Below are 17,669 nucleotides of genomic sequence, written 5' to 3'. Positions count from 1 at the left end.
AAAAATTTGGGGCAGACTGGGATGTTGTCCTATCTTCCTTCGTAGTGACTCAAAGATAGCCTTTTGTCCCACACAGACTAAGAGTACTGGAAATGGCTTGAATTATGAAAGGAGGAGGGTTTGTGGAGGAATCAGCTGTCCTGTTTGTTCATGGGAAGGGGTTTGTGGGAGGAGGGGGATGGGGAATGTTATACATTGTTGAAAATGCCAATAAAAATATATTTTTTTTAAAACAAACAGCACTTCATTCTTTTTTTGCATACATCCTTTGACTCACTGGTGCTTCATCCTAATATATCTCCTTCGATCTTCCCAATAGCACACTGAACAATGTTGTGCTTTTCCCTTTACAAAACATCAAACAGAAGACCAAGTTACTTCTTACCTTGTAACGTTCTTTCGATGGGATGTTCCTCCGACGTATTCCTTATCTTAGATATCTCTTTCCAGCTTTGCTGGCCTCGTAAAAAATTTTCTCTAGAGGGCGCTGCGCGTCGACATCCGCCGAGTCGATGTCCCTTGACAGCCGCCGTATCGACGTCGACGTCATCCTGCCTATAAAGGCCGCGCGCAGCGTCCGTTGCTCAGTTCCGTTTTGTAGCCCACAATAATTCTTTCTGGACTAGACTAATCACCCTGAAGGAGCGTAAGCTGCAACAACAAGGGAAGTAGCACTGCGGGGATGGATGGGAGGGTCGATAAGGAATACGTCGGAGGAACATCCCATCGAAAGAACGTTACAAGGTAAGAAGTAACTTGTTCTTCGAAGGGATTGTGTCCTCCGACGTATTCCTTATCTTAGATAGGCTCCCATAGCAGTATTCTGTTATTGGAGGTGGGAGTACTGACTTCATGCTTCCTTTTATTGATGAATAGAGTGCAATACTGCCCTTCCAAACCTAGTCTCTTGACTGGAGGAGGAATCCAAGTTGTAAAACCGTGTAAAGGTATGGACGGACGACCATGTGGCAGCCGCACATATGTCTCTAACCGACACCCCTCTTTTGAGGGCCGATGAAGCTGCGATAGCTCTGGTCGAATGAGCCCTAAGATTTTTAGGGGGCTCTTTTTCCTGCCAGTTTATAACATTCCAAAATGGCTAGAATGATCCATCTGGAAATGGTCTGCTTAGTTATCGGTAACCCCAGCTTGTGACCTGCGTAGCCTACAAACAGCTGGTCTGCTTGTCTTATCCTAGCCAATCTACTGATGTAAAAACTTAAAGCCCTTCTTGGGTCTAGCCTGTGTAACCTCTCTTCCTCTTTCCCCGGATGAGGAGGAGGATAGAAAGATGGAAGGATAATCTTCTGAGTGATATGAAATTCAGAAACCACCTTTGGGAGGAAATTAGGCTTCACTTGCAGAACAACTTTGTCTTTAAAGATTGTATGAGGGGGTTTAACAAACAAGAGTGGAGTGGTTCGAAAGGTGTGCCCATCAGGAAAATTAGGACTAAGTTTAAATCCCATAGGGGAATCTGGAATGGTCTTGGGGGATAAACGTTAGTTAACCCCTTTAGAAACTGTATTACCAATGGTAACTTGAAATAGGATGGTTCTTCCGCAGTGCGCTTAAAGATGGAAAGCGCTGCGAGATAGCCCTTAATAGTTCCAACTTGAAGGCCTGAATTTGCTAAATAGAGTAGGAAGGACAAAACCATTGGTGTACCACATGAAAAGGGGTCGATATTCTTTTCTCTACACCAGCTGCAAAATCTGTTCCAACGGCAGCGGTATAAAGATTTTGTTGCTGGCCTGCTTGCCGAAAGCAACACCTCCATAACATCATCAGGGAGGTCCCAATCCTTGTACCTCAGCCTTTCAGAAGCCAAGCGTGAAGGTTGAGGGTTTTGATGTCTGGATGGAGAACCTGACCTCCCTTCTGTGAGAGCAGATTCTCTCTGAGTGGAAGTCGAATTGGAGGGGAGATGGACAAGTCTAGAAGGTCCGGGTACCACGTTCTCCTGGCCCAATCCGGGGCAATTAGGATCATGGTTTTCAGGAATCTTCTCAACCTCCTGATCACTTGATGAATGATAGGGACCGGTGGGAACGCGTACAGAAGCGGAAACTCCCAGTCCACTATGAACGCGTCTCCCAGAGCTCCTCTCGGGGGAAATTCCCTTGAACAGAACAGATCGCACTTCCTGTTGACACTGGTGGCAAAAAGATCCACCTGAGGGGTTCCCCAAAGGGCGAAGATCTCTTGAAGGACTTCCTGAGCTAGTTCCCACTCGTGGGAGACTGTGCTCTGCCTGCTCAGAGCGTCCGCTGTCAAGCTCTTCTCTCCGGCTAGGTGAATTGCCGATAGAGAGATTCCTTCTTGGATTGGCCAAAACCAGAGCTGCATCGCCTCTCTGCACAGAGGTAGTGATCCTACGCCTCCTCTTTTGTTGAGGTAATGCATGGCCACTGTGTTGTCCGTCATTATCAGGACATTCTTTCCTTGTACAGATGGCAGGAACGCCTTCAGCGCAAGTCTGATGGCCCTCAGCTCTAACAGGTTGATATGTAGTCTGGACTCCGATGGAGACCAACGACCGCTGATGGTCAAGTCGTTGGCGTGGGCTCCCCACCCCGTGAGTGAGGCATCCGCGACTACTGTTATCTCCGGCCAGGGTTGCCAAAACTGTTCTCCTTTCAGAATGTTCTTCTGACAGGCCCACCACTGAAGGTCTCGAGCCACCCTGTCGGGAACCTGAAGATGATCTGTCATTCTCCCTGAGAATTGTGACCACTGAGTTCTCAGTGCCCACTGGAGGATCTCATTCTCAGGCGAGCCTCTGGCACTAGGAAAATGCAGGATGCCATGAGGCCTAGCAACCTCAAAAAGTCGAAGGCTGGGAGACATTGGGCATTTTGGAACTTGGTAACCATCTGTAGAAAATCTTGAGCCCTCACCTCTGGTGGCGAGGCTTTTCCCAGGGAAGTGTCCAGGATCGCTCCGATGAACTGGAGTCTCTGCGATGGTATAATTTGTGACTTCTTTAAATTGAGGGAGAAGCCCAGTCTGTGAAGGGAGTGGCAAACGTGATTTAGCTGGATCTGAGCTTGTTCCGAAGATACAGCCCTGATCAACCAATCGTCCAGGTAGGGGTAGACGTGAATCCCTTCCCTCCTTAGACTTGCAGCCACTACCGACATTAACTTGGTAAAGACCCTCGGGGCGGAGGTCAGCCCAAATGGCAGCACTCGAAATTGATAATGAGAGTTGCCAATTGCGAACCTCAGGTATTTCCTGTGTTTGAGATGGATAGGCACATGGAAATAAGCGTCCTGAAGGTCCAGAGATACCAACCAGTCCGGGAACTGAAGGGCCTGAAGGATCTGAGAAAGAGTTACCATCTTGAATTTGTCTTTCCTGAGGAATTTGTTCAATTCTCGCAAGTCCAAGATGGGTCTCAGTCCTCCGTCTTTCTTTGGAATGAGAAAGTAAGGGGAGTACCAGCCCTTGTTCCTCTCCGCTACAGGTACCGGTTCTATGGCACCTTTCTCTAGCAGGTCTAAAATTTCCTGCAAGAGGAGCGGATCTGGAGCTTTTTGAGAGCTGATCCCCGGTGGATGACTGAGGTATGCGTAGGAGAGGCGGGCAGTAACCTTGTGCAACTGTCTCCAATGCCCAAGCATCTGACGTGATAGCCTGCCATTCCGCCAGATGTTGAGTTAACCTGCCTCCTACAGGTGTCTTGTGAGGGAAGTCCTCAGAGTGGTTTTGGGGCGGCTGATGCAGATACCGATGGTAAAGAGGCACTTGCTGTTGCTGCGGCTTTTGAATATCTACCCCGTCCACCTCGGGTAGTTCTTCTTTGTCCCCTTTGAGCCGGTCGTCCTCTACCTCTTCCGAATGCGGAGTAGAAGCGAAAGGACTTGCCTCTCGCAGAGGATCCTGTGGAACGAAAAAGGTGTCTGATGGATTGCAGCGCCTAGGGATTTTGCTGCTGCCTTTGATGTTTGCAGTTTTTCTAAACTGTCATCCGCCTTTTTCCCAAACAAAGAAGAGCCATCGAATGGCATGTTCAAGAGCCTGGCTTGCACATCTGGGGCAAAACCAGACTTTCTCGACCAAGCGAATCTCCTGGTTGTTGTACTTGCCGCCATTGCTCTGCTGATACTGTCAGCCGAATCAATACCCGTCTGGAGGGATTCGCACATAGCGTCTTTACCATCCTGTATGATATTTAGGAACGCCTCCCTTTCTTCTCCCTCCGGGATGCAGTCAGCCGCTGTAGAAGCACACTCCCAAAGTGTATGGCTGAATCTAGCAAGGGTGCAAGTAGCATTAATAGATTTTAACGCCATGCTACATTCCGAAAAAAATGTCTTTGCCATAGCATCATATTTTTTATCGTCCCTGTCCTGTGGGACGGTAGGGTAAGCAGTCTTGATGTCAGTAGAAGATGCTGCCTGTACCACCAGACTTTCTGGGGATGGGTGTTTGGACAAAAACTCCGGGTCTGCAGAAGATACCCTGTATTTAGTAGACAGTTTTTTATTTACTGCCGGGACGATATCTGGGGTTTCCCAGTTCGTCATGATTTTCCTTTGAAGAGCTTTATGAAAAGGCACTACAGGATCCTTCTGTAGACCTTTATCAAGAATATCCGTGAGGTCATCTTGTTGGAAAGCCTGTGAAGGTGTTGACCACACCATAAATTCTGTGATCCTGGCCATTAAGGCTCTATTGGGGGTTTCAGCATGCTCCCCCGGGTCTGGCCTAGCGAACTCCACCTCAGGGGAAGTGTCTAACCCACTTGCCTCATGTAAGGAATCATGGAGTTCCTTTAATCTGCGTTCCTCTGAGGATAACTCCTCTTGAACTGGGGTTGCAGATCCCTGCAACTCAAATGTCTCTTCTTGGTCAGATAGTTCTCCCTCTTCCATAATTGAGGACATAGTTCTCAATTGGTCTGAACTCACAAAGGGTGTGAAACCCATCTCCAAGGCAGAGGGTGCCAAACTTGTTGTAATCGGCCTCGAAAACGTCGATGTAGTCGACGCCGACGTCGAAGGCTTCGAATGTGGCGTCGAAAACAAAGGCGGAGGCCTCGAGGTCCTCGATAGAATTGGGATTCTGCTTGAGGATGCCGACAATCTCGACGCCATCGGCATCGAAGACCTGGGGATAGCCACTGGGTGCGCCGCAACCGTGACTTTCCTTGGCGTCGACGCCGGTGTCGAAGATGGCGTCGAGTCGACAGACCAGTGTGTCGAAGGTCCCTTCGACAACGGCGTCGAAGACACCGACCTCGGCGTCGACTGAACCTTCGTCGACAGTGTCGATGGAACCTTCGAAGAAGGGTTCGAGGTCATAGCTTTACTCGAGGGTTCATGACACGCTCGAGAAGCTTCCTTCGCCAGGTACTGCGACTCGCGGCGTTTTAGACCTTCGGGTCTTTCGACCAGAGCATCGCTCTCGGCAGTCTTCGAGGGGGTCGAGGCCGCTTTCTCGAAGACGCTCATATTTTTGCAGAATTCCTCCCATTCAGCCCGAGAACTATGTTTCGTGGGGCAAGGGATTCTCTTAGGAGAAACAGAGGAAGAGGAAGACGAAGAAGGGGATCTTCGACGTCTCCTCTTCGAGTGCTTCAATCTCGAGGAGTGATGGGACCCGCTTCGAGACCTGGAGCGCGAATGGTGACAAGGAGACGAATGTCTCGACTTCGTCGAGGAAGAAAAAGCTTTTGAAGTCTTACCTTTTTCCAGCTTCCCCCTATGCTCCTTCAGGGCCTTAGCTGTCATGGACATACAGTCCTCGCACTCCGAACAATGGTGTTCAGCTCCCAAACACCACAGACAAACTCTGAGGGTCAGTCAGCGACATCTTTTTCCCCACAGTCTCGGCATTTTTTAAAGCCGGACCGAGGGGTCGTCGGTTCCGACGAGAAAGCCATCGACTATGGATGAAATATGTCGAGGAAATTGGATTAATTCTCTACGAAAACTGAGCAACGATATTCCGAGGCACTGAGTAAGCACGGAAAAACGGAACTGAGCAACAGACGCTGCGCGCGGCCTTTATAGGCAGGATGAGGTCGACGTCGATACGGCGGCTGTCGAGGGACATCGACTCGGCGGACGTCGACGCGCAGCGCCCTCTAGAGAAAATTTTTTCAGAGGCCAGCAAAGCTGGATAGAGATATCTAAGATAAGGAATACCTCGGAGGACACAATCCCTTCGAACAAGAGCACATTTAGCATGGGTGACATAAGATGGTACAGTTGAGGAGCTGAATGCATTAATTTGACCCCAGAGCAAAGGGAATGATGGTTGGGTGGAGCGCACCGCAGCAGACCCATATGGTGGGCATGGCCATGTGCGCTACCACGCTGATATGTGCTGGAAACCTGGCAACAGGTTCTGGTGCTGGCCTTTATATGTTCCAAGAGTAAGCAGGAAAAGGAACAATGGGCTAAACAGTAATAACACCACAACATTTCCTAACTTGTTCAAATTATGCCCCTGTAACTGTTGGTGGCAGGTATTGAAGGAGGAAGAAAAGGATGGTGACTCCGTAGCTTGCCTAGAGAGCAAGAAAATTCTTAAAACAAGTCTGTGTTCTTTCTGTTTCCAAATGAGTTGCCAGATATGCAAGATATGCAGGAATGCATGGCATTGGATGTGCAAAGGGCAGAAACCGTTAGAGCTAGCAGAAGCAAATTCAGCTATGTACTTAGAGCTCTGTACTCAGAGCGGGCAGAGGATTGAATCACCACTGATGCCATGACAGCAAAGTGGTCAGGTTTCTGCTGAAATTGTTTTGAGAGCGATTCCCAAATAAGATCATTACGGATCAATGGAACTTAAGTTTGTGGTAAAGTAATCACGCAAGGTAAGACAGATTTGGTATATTTTTAGCAGGGAAGGTTTGAGGGCGTATGGAGGAAAGGAGATTATCGAACAAGAGTAAACTTTTCATTACAGTGAGTAACTTTTTTGTACTTTTACAACCCACCCCTTTCATTCATAATTTTGGGAGATTGCAAGGCATCTCTAAAAAATCAGAGTGGATGGTTATTGTCTGCAGCAAAACAATTTCTTAATATAGTATGCCTAAAAGCAGCATTGTTTCCTGAACTAGAAACAAGTGAATATTACTTGCAGAAAGAGTGAGCGGTAGTAGGTACCCGTCACTTTGCAGATAGTTTCTAGTGAGCTGTGCCTCTGATAGGCAACCAAAGTTCACTTTCCCCTCAACAGATGTGGCAGGGTCTTGCATCTCAACTTGTAGGCATCTACAGTGGAGGAAACCAACCAATGACCGATGGCAACCAAAGTTTCCTGGACTGCCATTAAGCCCTGGGGTTGCTACGCCAAAGGTCATGAAAGGCTTTTCCTATACCGTTTGTCCATTTGAGGTAGAACTTTAGAGCCCTTGCTACATTCAGACAGTACAAAATCCTGTCTGCATAGGAAGCTAGCCTGGGTAAGAAAGAAGGCAGTGAGATTTTCTGATTGAGAGGGAAGCACAACACGATCTTGGACAGGAAGGAAGGAAGCAAAGATGGATGGGTCTTCAAAATCACTTGTTCACTATGGAAGATAGTGTAAGGCTCCTCGCTGCAGAAAGCCAGTAATTTTCTAACTCTGCAGGCTGAGGTAACGGCCACTAGAAAAAATGTATTAAGAGATCTGTAAAGGCGATCGCTTGAAATGATTTCTGCATAAACCTCGAGAGAACCACGTAATGTTCCAAGAAGCGTGAAGTCTTCTCCTTGAGGGTCCAATTGGGTTAGCAAGGGAAGCAGTCCATAATCTTACATTCAGGTAAGGGTTGACGACTGCCATCTACTGGAGTCGACACCTGTTTCAATCAAATGGGTAACAAATGAGAGCAAGTCATTGACAGACGATTGTAAAGAACACATATTTTACTTCAAGGCACCAGTCACAGAAGTGAGTCCACTTGCTAGAATCTGGTTGCCCCCATCTTTGACACCCTGATGATCACCATTTATCTTTTGGAAAGCCCCAAGCGCCCAGAAACGGGATCCTCAAGTACCAGATGACTAAGGAAAGGTACTATGGTGAGGGGTGGAGGACCACCGTCCCTGTTGATGTTAAAGGTCCAGGTTGGTTTGGAAAAGGCTGGGGAACCAACAAGCAGTTTTCAAGGTCTGAGAAATATTGTGTTCGGCACAATCAGAATTAGGTGAGCCCGACATCAACTTCAACATGGGCAGCACATTGACAGACCGGCGTGTGTCCCTGGGTACAAATATGACATCACTGATATTTTCCTTGCACCAAGTGTTGATACCATCTACCTTTGTGATGCTATCAACTTTAAACCACTGACAACCTGGTTCAATAGCTGGAAAAACAACCATGACTGACTGAACCAATATCTCAAAGGAACTGTGTCCAAAGGTCTTAGTCAGATGAATCACATGGCTGTTCTAGGCCTGTGCTGAGTCCAACAGGCTTGGTTTGATGGACTGGTTTAGGTTCCCGAACAGCCCTAAGGGAGAGGCTGCTCTCCTCTAGGCCAATTTAATGGCCAGTGCTACAGAAAGATAAGATATTATCGAACTAATAAAAGTCCTATTAGTTATTAGTGTACAATCCTAGGACATGGGCTCTCCTAATGCACATGCACCTCAACCAACTTTTTTCTACAGCAGGTGGCCAAGACAAAAATATCTCACAAGGGCAGGATTTTAATGTGTGATGGGCAATCAACTGGATTTCCATAGGACTTTGTTTTTCTGTGGTCTATACCTAGCTCCAGTGTCGATCATCTTAAGATTTCCATTTTGTAGGCCAGAGGTTTTGCTTCTTAAGTACCATTTTCTTTTATGTATTGCAAAACCTTTTTTTTTATTTTAATTTTTTATTGATTTTATTTCAACAAACACCACAAACCAAACTTGCAGTGCATATAACCACATTTAAAATATACATCACTTTGTCCGTGTCCACTGCTTTTCCCCTTCCCTCCCCCCCTACCAAGCCTACACTCCTCCATGTTCTATTTCTCATCTTGAAGTGGAGATTCCTCTTCCATGGTTTCTGCTTGGTCCCAATCGCTTGGCCAGTCTGGCGTGGGCCCGAATAGCTCTGGTATAAGTTGTTTCCAGGCTATCAAGGTTCCAGTCTCCTCCTCCCCCCCACTAGGGGGGGAGGAGGAGACTGGACATCTGCCATACCATAATTTCAGCCTCGGCCCATTTCTATAGGTCTTTCCACCATACTTCTATCTTGGGTCTATGGCATGCTTACCACCCCATAGCGATTCTTCTCTTAGCAAGTACGTATGCTAGGTCTTTTAATGTACTTACATGCTTAAGTTTCCGTGGTCTAGGAAATCCTCCTATCAGGCAGGCCCACACTGTGTCCACCACCATCTTAATTCCTTTTTCTGCTAGTCTATTCTTCGTCACATTTGGGGCATGATTGTCGCCCTGTGTTTTTAAATTTGGCTATCCTTTGGGGTGTCATATACACCCTATGGGTTATATACAATTTTATCTGTTGTAGCCTTGCATTTCTTGATACTTTTTTGTGATACCCTTGGGCTCATTCCCACATCCCATCACTCATAGGGGCGCCCACTTACTCTTCCCAGTCCTGTCTCAGTTGTACCACTTCCATCCCCACTTTGGTCATCATCAGCTAATATATTCTAGATATTTCGTGTCCCCCTTCTGCTATATCATATATTGTATCTGTGGTGGCGTCCGGTTCATCTCTTAATACTATTTCGGACCATGTCTCCTTAATTTGCTGCACCACCCTATGGTATTTAATAGACTATCCCGTATGTAACCCCGTTTCTTCCACCAGAACCTCAAAATCCTTTATCCTATGTCGCCCATTGTGGCTATCCCCAAGGGTTCCCAGTGCTTCCTGATCATTATTCTTAATTGCTTTTCTTTTCCGGCCAGTGCAACTAATGGCACTTGCGGGGAACAGGGGGATGGGTTTCCCATTATCTGGCAGGCCCTATGCCATATCTCCCTCCCAAGTATCATCATCTTTGGGTGCCCTTCCATGTCCGATCTGGGTAACCACATCATTTCTTTTAAGAGGAATGGGGCACAGTCCTGTCGGCACAACCTGGACTCTGAGGTTGGTTCTTCTGAGAGCCATTTAGCTACATATTGCAGCTGGTTTGCTATGTAATAGAGTTCATAGTTTGGCAGTTTTATGCCCCCTTTCTCGTGTGGGTTTTGTAGCTTCCAGAGGGCTACTCTGTTCCTTGTCCCATGCCAGAGGAATTCCCTGCATATGCCATTTATCCTTAACAATGAATCGCTTTGATATCAGGTGTGGGATGTTCCCAAAGTAGTGCAAAAGTATTGGCAGGACCACCATTTTCAGCATTGCCCCTCGTCCCATCATCGCCAAAGGAAGCTTCACCCAAAACTTCATACTATTTTCAATATTCTTGATCGCTTTCTCAGTGTTATGTTGGTGCTCTGCTTCCACCGCATGATATATGTCTATCCCAAGATATCGAAACCTACTGACCTCCCATGGTATCTGTAAAACCGGTAAATGCTCTACTGGGATCCCTTTATATTTACCCAACGGGAATATACAAGATTTTTGTGGGTTCACAGCTTTGCCAGACAGCCTTGCAAATCGCTCCATCACTTCCAGCACATATTGGAGGTTTTCTTCCGGGTAGCGTAGATACAGTAACATATCGTCAACGTACAAGGAAATTAAATGTGGTTCCCCTTTTATGGTAATGCCTATTATGTCATATTGTTGTCTCAGGTATATCGCCAGGGGCTCTAGGGCCAGGATATATAGCATGGGGGACCACGGGCATCCCTGCCTAGTGCCCCTGCTGAGTTGCCATCTCTCTGAAATTACTGCTCCCTTTTTGACTCTGGCTAGCGGTGCGCTATATAATAATTAAGCCCCCTTGAGGTACCCCGGTCCGATTCCATAGTTGGTCAGGGCCGCAATCAACCATGGCCATTTGACCGAGTCAAAGGCCTTTATTGCGTCCAGTGATACTATTGCCATTTCTCCCACATCCCCGTTTGCATGTTCAATGACTCGGTGGAGTCGCCTTAGATTGTTGGATATGTTCCTGTTAGCGACATAGCCGGTCTGGTCGGAGTGTATTAATTTATCAATGACCCTCCGCATTCGGTTTGCTAAGACCACCGTTAATATCTTACTGTCCTGGTTCAGCATTGATAGGGGTCTATATGAGACGCAATCATAGCTAGGCCTATTGGATTTAGGGAGCGGTATGATGAAAGCCTCTCTTAGAGACTCTGGTAGTCTTCCAACTTCATATGCCTCATTTAGCATCTCTAAGAGTGGGGGGAAGTACTTAATTCTTATACATTTTATAAAATTTGCTAGGGAGTCCGTCGGCCCCCGGGGTCTTACTGGTGGGCAACTGCCTCACTACCTCTTCCAATTCCTCTAGAGTGATCGGAGCGTCCAGCTCCTCTCGCTCTTCTGCGCTAATCTGCAGCAATCCAATATCCTCCAGTGTTTCTCTTATTTCCTTGCTATCACGTTCTTCTTCATCTCCGTACAGGTGTCTGTAATAATCTGCAAATTCCTGATTAACTCCTTCTTGGGTGCCACTATGCACCCATCATCCTTTGCTATCGTTCTGATGGTAGGTCTGGGGGTCTCGCTTTTATATAGCCATGCCAGGGCTCTCCCTGCTTTGTCCCCTCCTGCATGCTGCCTCTCTAGGTAAGTATTGCTTTGTTATCTTCCTTGGTATTACCTCCCCTTCTTAACGCTATTTCTAGCTCTGTTTCCATCCACGTCTGGTAGTTCAGCTAAAATCCCTCCTTGTAGTCCCTTGGACTTAGCTATAGCTATCCCCTTTACTACCACTTTGAAGGGCTCCCAGAGCATGCCCGCCGTCTCAACACTGCCAGTGTTGATCACAAAATAGCTTGTTATTTCCTCTATCATGTCCTCCCTAAAAATAGTGTCCTTCAGCGCCTCTGCTCTGAGGCGCCATGTCGGTATCTTTGCTCTCGGGGGTCGGTATTGCCATACTACCATCAGCAGCGAGTGATTTGAGAGGACCCTTGCTTTATATTCTGCCTGCGCTATTTCTGTCATTAGTTCTTGTGTGACAAACACATAGTCCAGCCTGGTGTGTAAGTTTTGGGGGGCTGAATAGTGTGAATATTGTCTATCCTGTAGATGGTGCGACCTCCATGCGTCCTCGAACCCGAAATCCGTTAACAGTGACTGCAGTGTCCTAGCAGCTGGGGTGGGTCTATCTATTTTGCTATCTGATCTGTCTATTTTCGGGTTTAGTACACAATTAAAGTCTCCTCCCCAAATCACCACCCCTCCTAAGCTTGTGCTGAGTTTGCTATATAAGGTTCTGAAGTATGCCGCTGTATCCTGATTCGGGGCATATGTATTTATTATGCATATTTCTTTATTTTCCACCAGCCCTCTTATTATAACCATTCTCCCATCTGCCTCAACTGTCGATTGCAATAGCTGAAACGGGACATGCGGTGCAACCCAGGTAGTCGCCCCTCTCGCATAGGCCGAATATGTTGCACCTACTACAGTCCCACTCCATTTCTTCCGGATCACCTCCAGCTTTTCTTGTGTGAGGTGAGTCTCTTGTATCAAGGCTATGTCTATTTTCGGCCTACGCAGATACATCATAACCTTATTCCTTTTTTTTTTTTTAAATAGCTATTGAGCCCCCTAACATTCCAAGTAACTACTTTAAGGTCTCCCATAACATATTGGGTTCCCTCTCCTCCCTCCGCAAGTACAGTCCATGTCTGAGTTCCTCCCCCTTTACATGTAGTCTCGTTCTCCAATATAAACTCGCCTTAACTATAAACACTTCAACTTCCCCTACACCCCACCTCCCCCATCCCCTCCTGCCCCAACTTCACCTCCAACCCTCCCCTACCACTACCCTCCCTCAACTGTTGCCCAGCTCCGTCCCTGGATCTAAGGCACCCCCGCATCTAGCCCTTTTCCATCAATGCCGTACTCGCGGCTCAGCAGGGAGATATCGCCCTAGTGGCGATCCTACTACTTTACTTCCCGGGGGTAGGCTGTCTCCATTTTGCGACTCCTGTTTTGCTTATCAAGTTAAGCACGCTTAACGCTACCCTTTTAACTTTTACAATTTATATTCTAGTCCGATATGTTCAAGTGTCATTTGGTACCATTCCCGACTGCTATATTTCCGGCCGCATTGTGTCTATCAGTTCTGCAGTCTGCCCCCGGCCCCCTCCTCCCGCCTAGTATCATGCATGGCTTTTTATTCATTTATCGTGTTCCTCCCGGCCTTGTCCTTCATCACGTTCTGGGCAGCTGTGTGCGTCCAGCCATGCCGCTGCATCCTCCGAGTGCCAAAAAAGTGTGCTTTGCCTTTATGTAGGATTTTAAGCTTTGCGGGATACAGACGCATATATTTAAATCCGGCTGTGCGCAGTCTCCTGTCGCAACATAGCTATAGCGCTGTCTCTGCACCAGCATGGTGTAATCCGGGTATGCAGTGATGGTCGCAGACGCCCTCGTTATCGTCCCTCCTTTCCGGAAGAATTCCAAGATCTTCTCTCTGTCCCTGTAGTTTAGGATCTTCACACCGATTGCTCGATGGGGGAGCTCCAGGTTGTGGTTTCCTCATCAATGCCCTGTGCGTACATTCAATTGCGAACATTTGGGAGAGCTCGCTAGCCCCTATTTCCTGTATAATCATGTTCTCAACATAGCCCGTGGGGTCTTGGCCTTCTATCGCCTCCGGCAGGTCGACCATGCGTATGTTATTGCGTCTCGCTCCTCCTTCGGCCTCCTTCGTGTGGTTCTCTAGGTTGGTCACCTGTTTTAGTATGTGAACTTTTTTGGCATTCCTCGCGCTGGTATCCGTATTTATTTTCACTGCGCTCTCTAGACCACTCGTTCTTTCCGCAAGCGCTCGCACATCTTGTCTCAGCAGATTGACCTCTATCCCCACTGCGTCTATTTTTGTTTCTAAAGCGGTCCTCAAGTCTGCCATCGCTATTCCCCACGAGGTTTTCAATTCTGTGATAGCCGTTAATATTAAGTGGTCCTCTTGCAGTGAAGCCGCTTCTGCTGGTGCAGCGGCCATACCTTGTGCTGGGGTGGTGGGCGGCTGTTGTGCCTTAGCAACAATGTCTATTTTGGGTTGCTTGCCTTTGGTTTTACCTCCCCCTGACAGACATTCACCCTGTGTTATCCCAGGGTCCGTCCTCCCAGGGGGTTCGCTGATTACTTCTCGTGGGCGTTTTCAGATTTTTCATTAAACATTTTATTGTTTTTCAAGTAACATAAAAACATATAGCCCCGCACTGCGAGGTAACAATTACTTCCCTTACCCACCAAACATCGAATTCACACCATAGCTACAGGTTGATCGAGTCTCTTAACACGTCTAGTTACATTTACTACACCAGTGTCTCGTAATCCTGGTTCCCTTCACATGTCCTCAGGTGACAGTTCAGTCTGTTGGTACAAACCTCCCCTCAGTGTGCATCTTCCCACTTCTGCCATATTCTCTGAGCTTTCTCAGGGCATCCCCTAACTGTATAAACTCTTTTTTCCATTGCAATACAGATGTCCACATCTGTGGTCCATTGCGCATAGCTCAGTGTCGTCTCAGAACCCCAAAGTTGCGCTATATTTCTCTTGATCAATGCAGTGGTGGGGGATAAAAACAATTTTTCGTATAGTGACAGTTTACCATCCTCCTCTATCCCCAACAACAGGTGTTTTTAGATTGTTGTGGGTATCCGTGCCCCTTGCTGCAGTTATCCTTGGCGTCCTACGTCGCGCTGCAGCTTGCGCATCAGCTTGTCCGCCCCGCCCCTCTTCACGATGCCTATTGTTTGTGGCTCCTTTTTGTTCCTGTATCTCTTTCCGCCACCTTTGCAGACTGCGCCTGTTCTTGTTTTTAGCATCAGCGCTGTCTCTGTCAGTTTAACCCTTCAGCCTCTGTCATGCGCAGCTCTTTACTTCCTCCCTTAGCCTAATGCTGCGCAAAACATGGCATTTGGGCTATGCCTTTCCGTTTTGAACAGCGTGTGTTAATCTCGTGGTTGACCTATGTCTCCCCTCTCATCTGGTCTGTACCATTCTCAGTATTGCCAGAGCCTTCGCTCCCGCTCCATCATCACCACTGTTTTGTTGTTTCTATCCCCCCTTGACTTCTTACACTGCATGCTTCTTCCACGCCCTGCTTCCTTGGGGATAGTTGGCCTCATGCTATCTCTTGTGCTCCTCCTATTATCCAACGTCGTGCCGTGTACCATGTGCCTGCAATCTCTGCCTATGGGCAATGTTATATGTCTTGTGTGCGCATTCCGTTGTCGCCGTCCACGGCGCCGGGGGCGCACACCTGGTTCAGCCCCCCCAACGCACTCCCAGGCTCTGGTGAGCGTCTACTAGGCTGTCTGCAGCCGTGTACTAGCTGCTTCATTAATGATCGCTACTCTCGGGTCGTGTGTCAGGACCCTGCTCCTTAGCGTAATACCCTTATTCTTTCCAGGCACCATGCGCACTCTTTAATTATGACCTTGTCCGATGCCTGCTATTTGTACAGTGGGGCCATCTACATCTGCGCCCTCTCAGTTTCGCTGCCCCTATTATTGCCGGGCCGCTGGCCCCCGACTCACCGCCGCCTTGTCTTTTGTCTCTGCCCTCCTCGATGCACTCCTCGCAGCTGCTTGCAGTGCTGGGGGGGGGGTCGGGGGAGGTGCCGGTCCTCTGCTTTCCTGTGTGCCTCCTGGTCCTCCTGGGGCCGGACCCGCTATTCTCAATATCGGGCCAGTCTCCGTGCCGTGTAGGTTAGACGCACCCCACACCGAGCTTCAGTTTGGCCGATCAGCTGTTTCACGCATCCTATGTGATTAGCTGCACTCTGCGGGCATTCATACTCTGCTTGCTCATCCGCTCACAGGCCCGTGCGCTCCAGTGTTGCCACGGCTGTCTGGCTTCCCCGGCAAGCCTTCTGTCTTTCAGCGGCTCGCTTCTCCGCTGCTCTCGTCGCTTCCAGGGGTCCCATTGTCTCGGGCCGCTGCCATCTTGTTATTGTTGCCACGACGCGCGCCCCGAGATACAAAGTATCCCTTCACCTTCATGCACCTTTCGTGCTATTTTGGGACTGCGGTTCAACTTCAGGCTGCATACGCGTGCACAGATCGCCTGTCGGATCACAGAGCCCTTTGTAGTTGCAGCCTACTCCATGGCTGCCAAGCCACGCCCCCTGTATTGCAAAACCTTAATGAAGCGTGTTAGGCTTTTACCTTCCTTGTATCTGGGTGGCTTGCAATGCCGCCTCCATCTTGTTATGGGAAAATGTTTTTGAGAGATGATCATTAACTATGTTACGCTGAGGAGCTTTATGATTTATATACTGCGCTGATGTGCTTTTATTCCTACATAATTATTCAAAATTGGAAGAAAGAAAATTACAACATTTTCGGAAACAGCAATGGGTGTGCTAGAATTTGTATTATCCTGTATAAAATAAAAACCAAAGTAATATGTTATCTATGAACATGTGAAGGCTAATTTGATTTTAACTGAAAAACAAGTGTTGATTAACACATTTCACTGCACACACATACACTAACCATTTTGTATGATAGATTACAGTGGGGGCTAAAGCAAGAGAAAAACGAGCAACTTGTAGCAAAGAGAAGTAACACAATCGGATTATGGCATCAGCACTGTGTAGACTAACAGTTTTCTTTTAAATAAGGCAACTAATTGAAACTAATGAAGTAAATGTATACAACAAAACAATGTGGTAATCTGCTTTAAATCGTTGCAAAAAATATATTTCTATTGCTGCAAATGCTAAATACTGTTGTATATTCTTTCGGCAAAGCTTAATTCGGATTAGCACAAGCTCTACTTTGATAGAACATATGGCAAATATAACATACAAACACACTTAAAAACTACTTTGAATTGAGGAAGACAAGTCATTTTGTAATGCCCGTCGCTTGAATTATGCACACTTTCTTTGCACTCAACTGTGTACTTATTGTGTCAACAGTTTATACAATAGGCGGGCTGTCATTAAAAGAAGAAAAGGGGGCAAACTATACATTTTGGGCTAAAGGAGAACCTAAAAAGCAACTCCACAGGAATACATTCAAAATACCTTAACAAGCGTGCCAGCGCTGTGAGGCCTATGCTAAGCATACATCTAACATAAGGATTGCTTACAAAGTTATATGTAACCCAATCTAGTGAAACAGCACATACAGTCTGTTCTTTGTTGCCTGCTCGTTTGTGCTGTAATTCTTCACTCCAGTCATCCTTGGCTCTTGTTTATGGTAAGATGTTTCTAGATGTCTTATTGAATCCTGCTTCGGCATCCTTAGAAGAGTTAGAAAAAAATAACTTTAATAGTGAAAGAGTGGATGTACTTCCAAATACACAAGTGCTTTGGGATGTGAGCAAAATACATATTTAAGATAGTTGTTAAAGCATAATATAAGACCTATACTGCAAACTTCCAGTACCAGCCACATTTTAGGACGTTTTACACCGTTTAATTTATTATAAACAAAGTCTTCTAAAAATGTTTCAACCTGCAGTACACCAACATGACCAATAAAGGTACAGATGTAATAAATTGTACGAGGGGTACCAACAGAATACATTGACTTTATTTTGTTTAAATTCCAGAAACATGTACAGAATCAAAATGTTTAAGTTACTCACCA

At 47.0% G+C, this 17,669-nt stretch overlaps 1 protein-coding gene across 4 annotated transcripts in view; it reads right to left on the bottom strand.

The window, feature by feature from the left end:
* MAP2K4 (mitogen-activated protein kinase kinase 4) overlaps nt 1-17,669 on the bottom strand; it is a 1,243,547-nt gene that overhangs the window by 837,227 nt on the left and 388,651 nt on the right. For all 4 annotated transcript variants that reach the window (XM_069654511.1, XM_069654508.1, XM_069654510.1 and 1 more), the window contains one exon: nt 17,206-17,319. In XM_069654511.1, coding sequence (XP_069510612.1) covers nt 17,206-17,319 — 114 coding nt within the window. The remainder of the gene's footprint in view (nt 1-17,205; nt 17,320-17,669) is intronic.

This window comes from Ambystoma mexicanum, chromosome 3q (assembly GCF_040938575.1).
Source record: "Ambystoma mexicanum isolate Mex_15411 chromosome 3q, UKY_AmexF1_1, whole genome shotgun sequence".
Classification (NCBI taxonomy): Eukaryota; Metazoa; Chordata; class Amphibia; order Caudata; family Ambystomatidae; genus Ambystoma; species Ambystoma mexicanum.
Note: the sequence above shows the minus strand (reverse complement) of the source record. Positions and strands in the feature narration are given on the sequence as shown.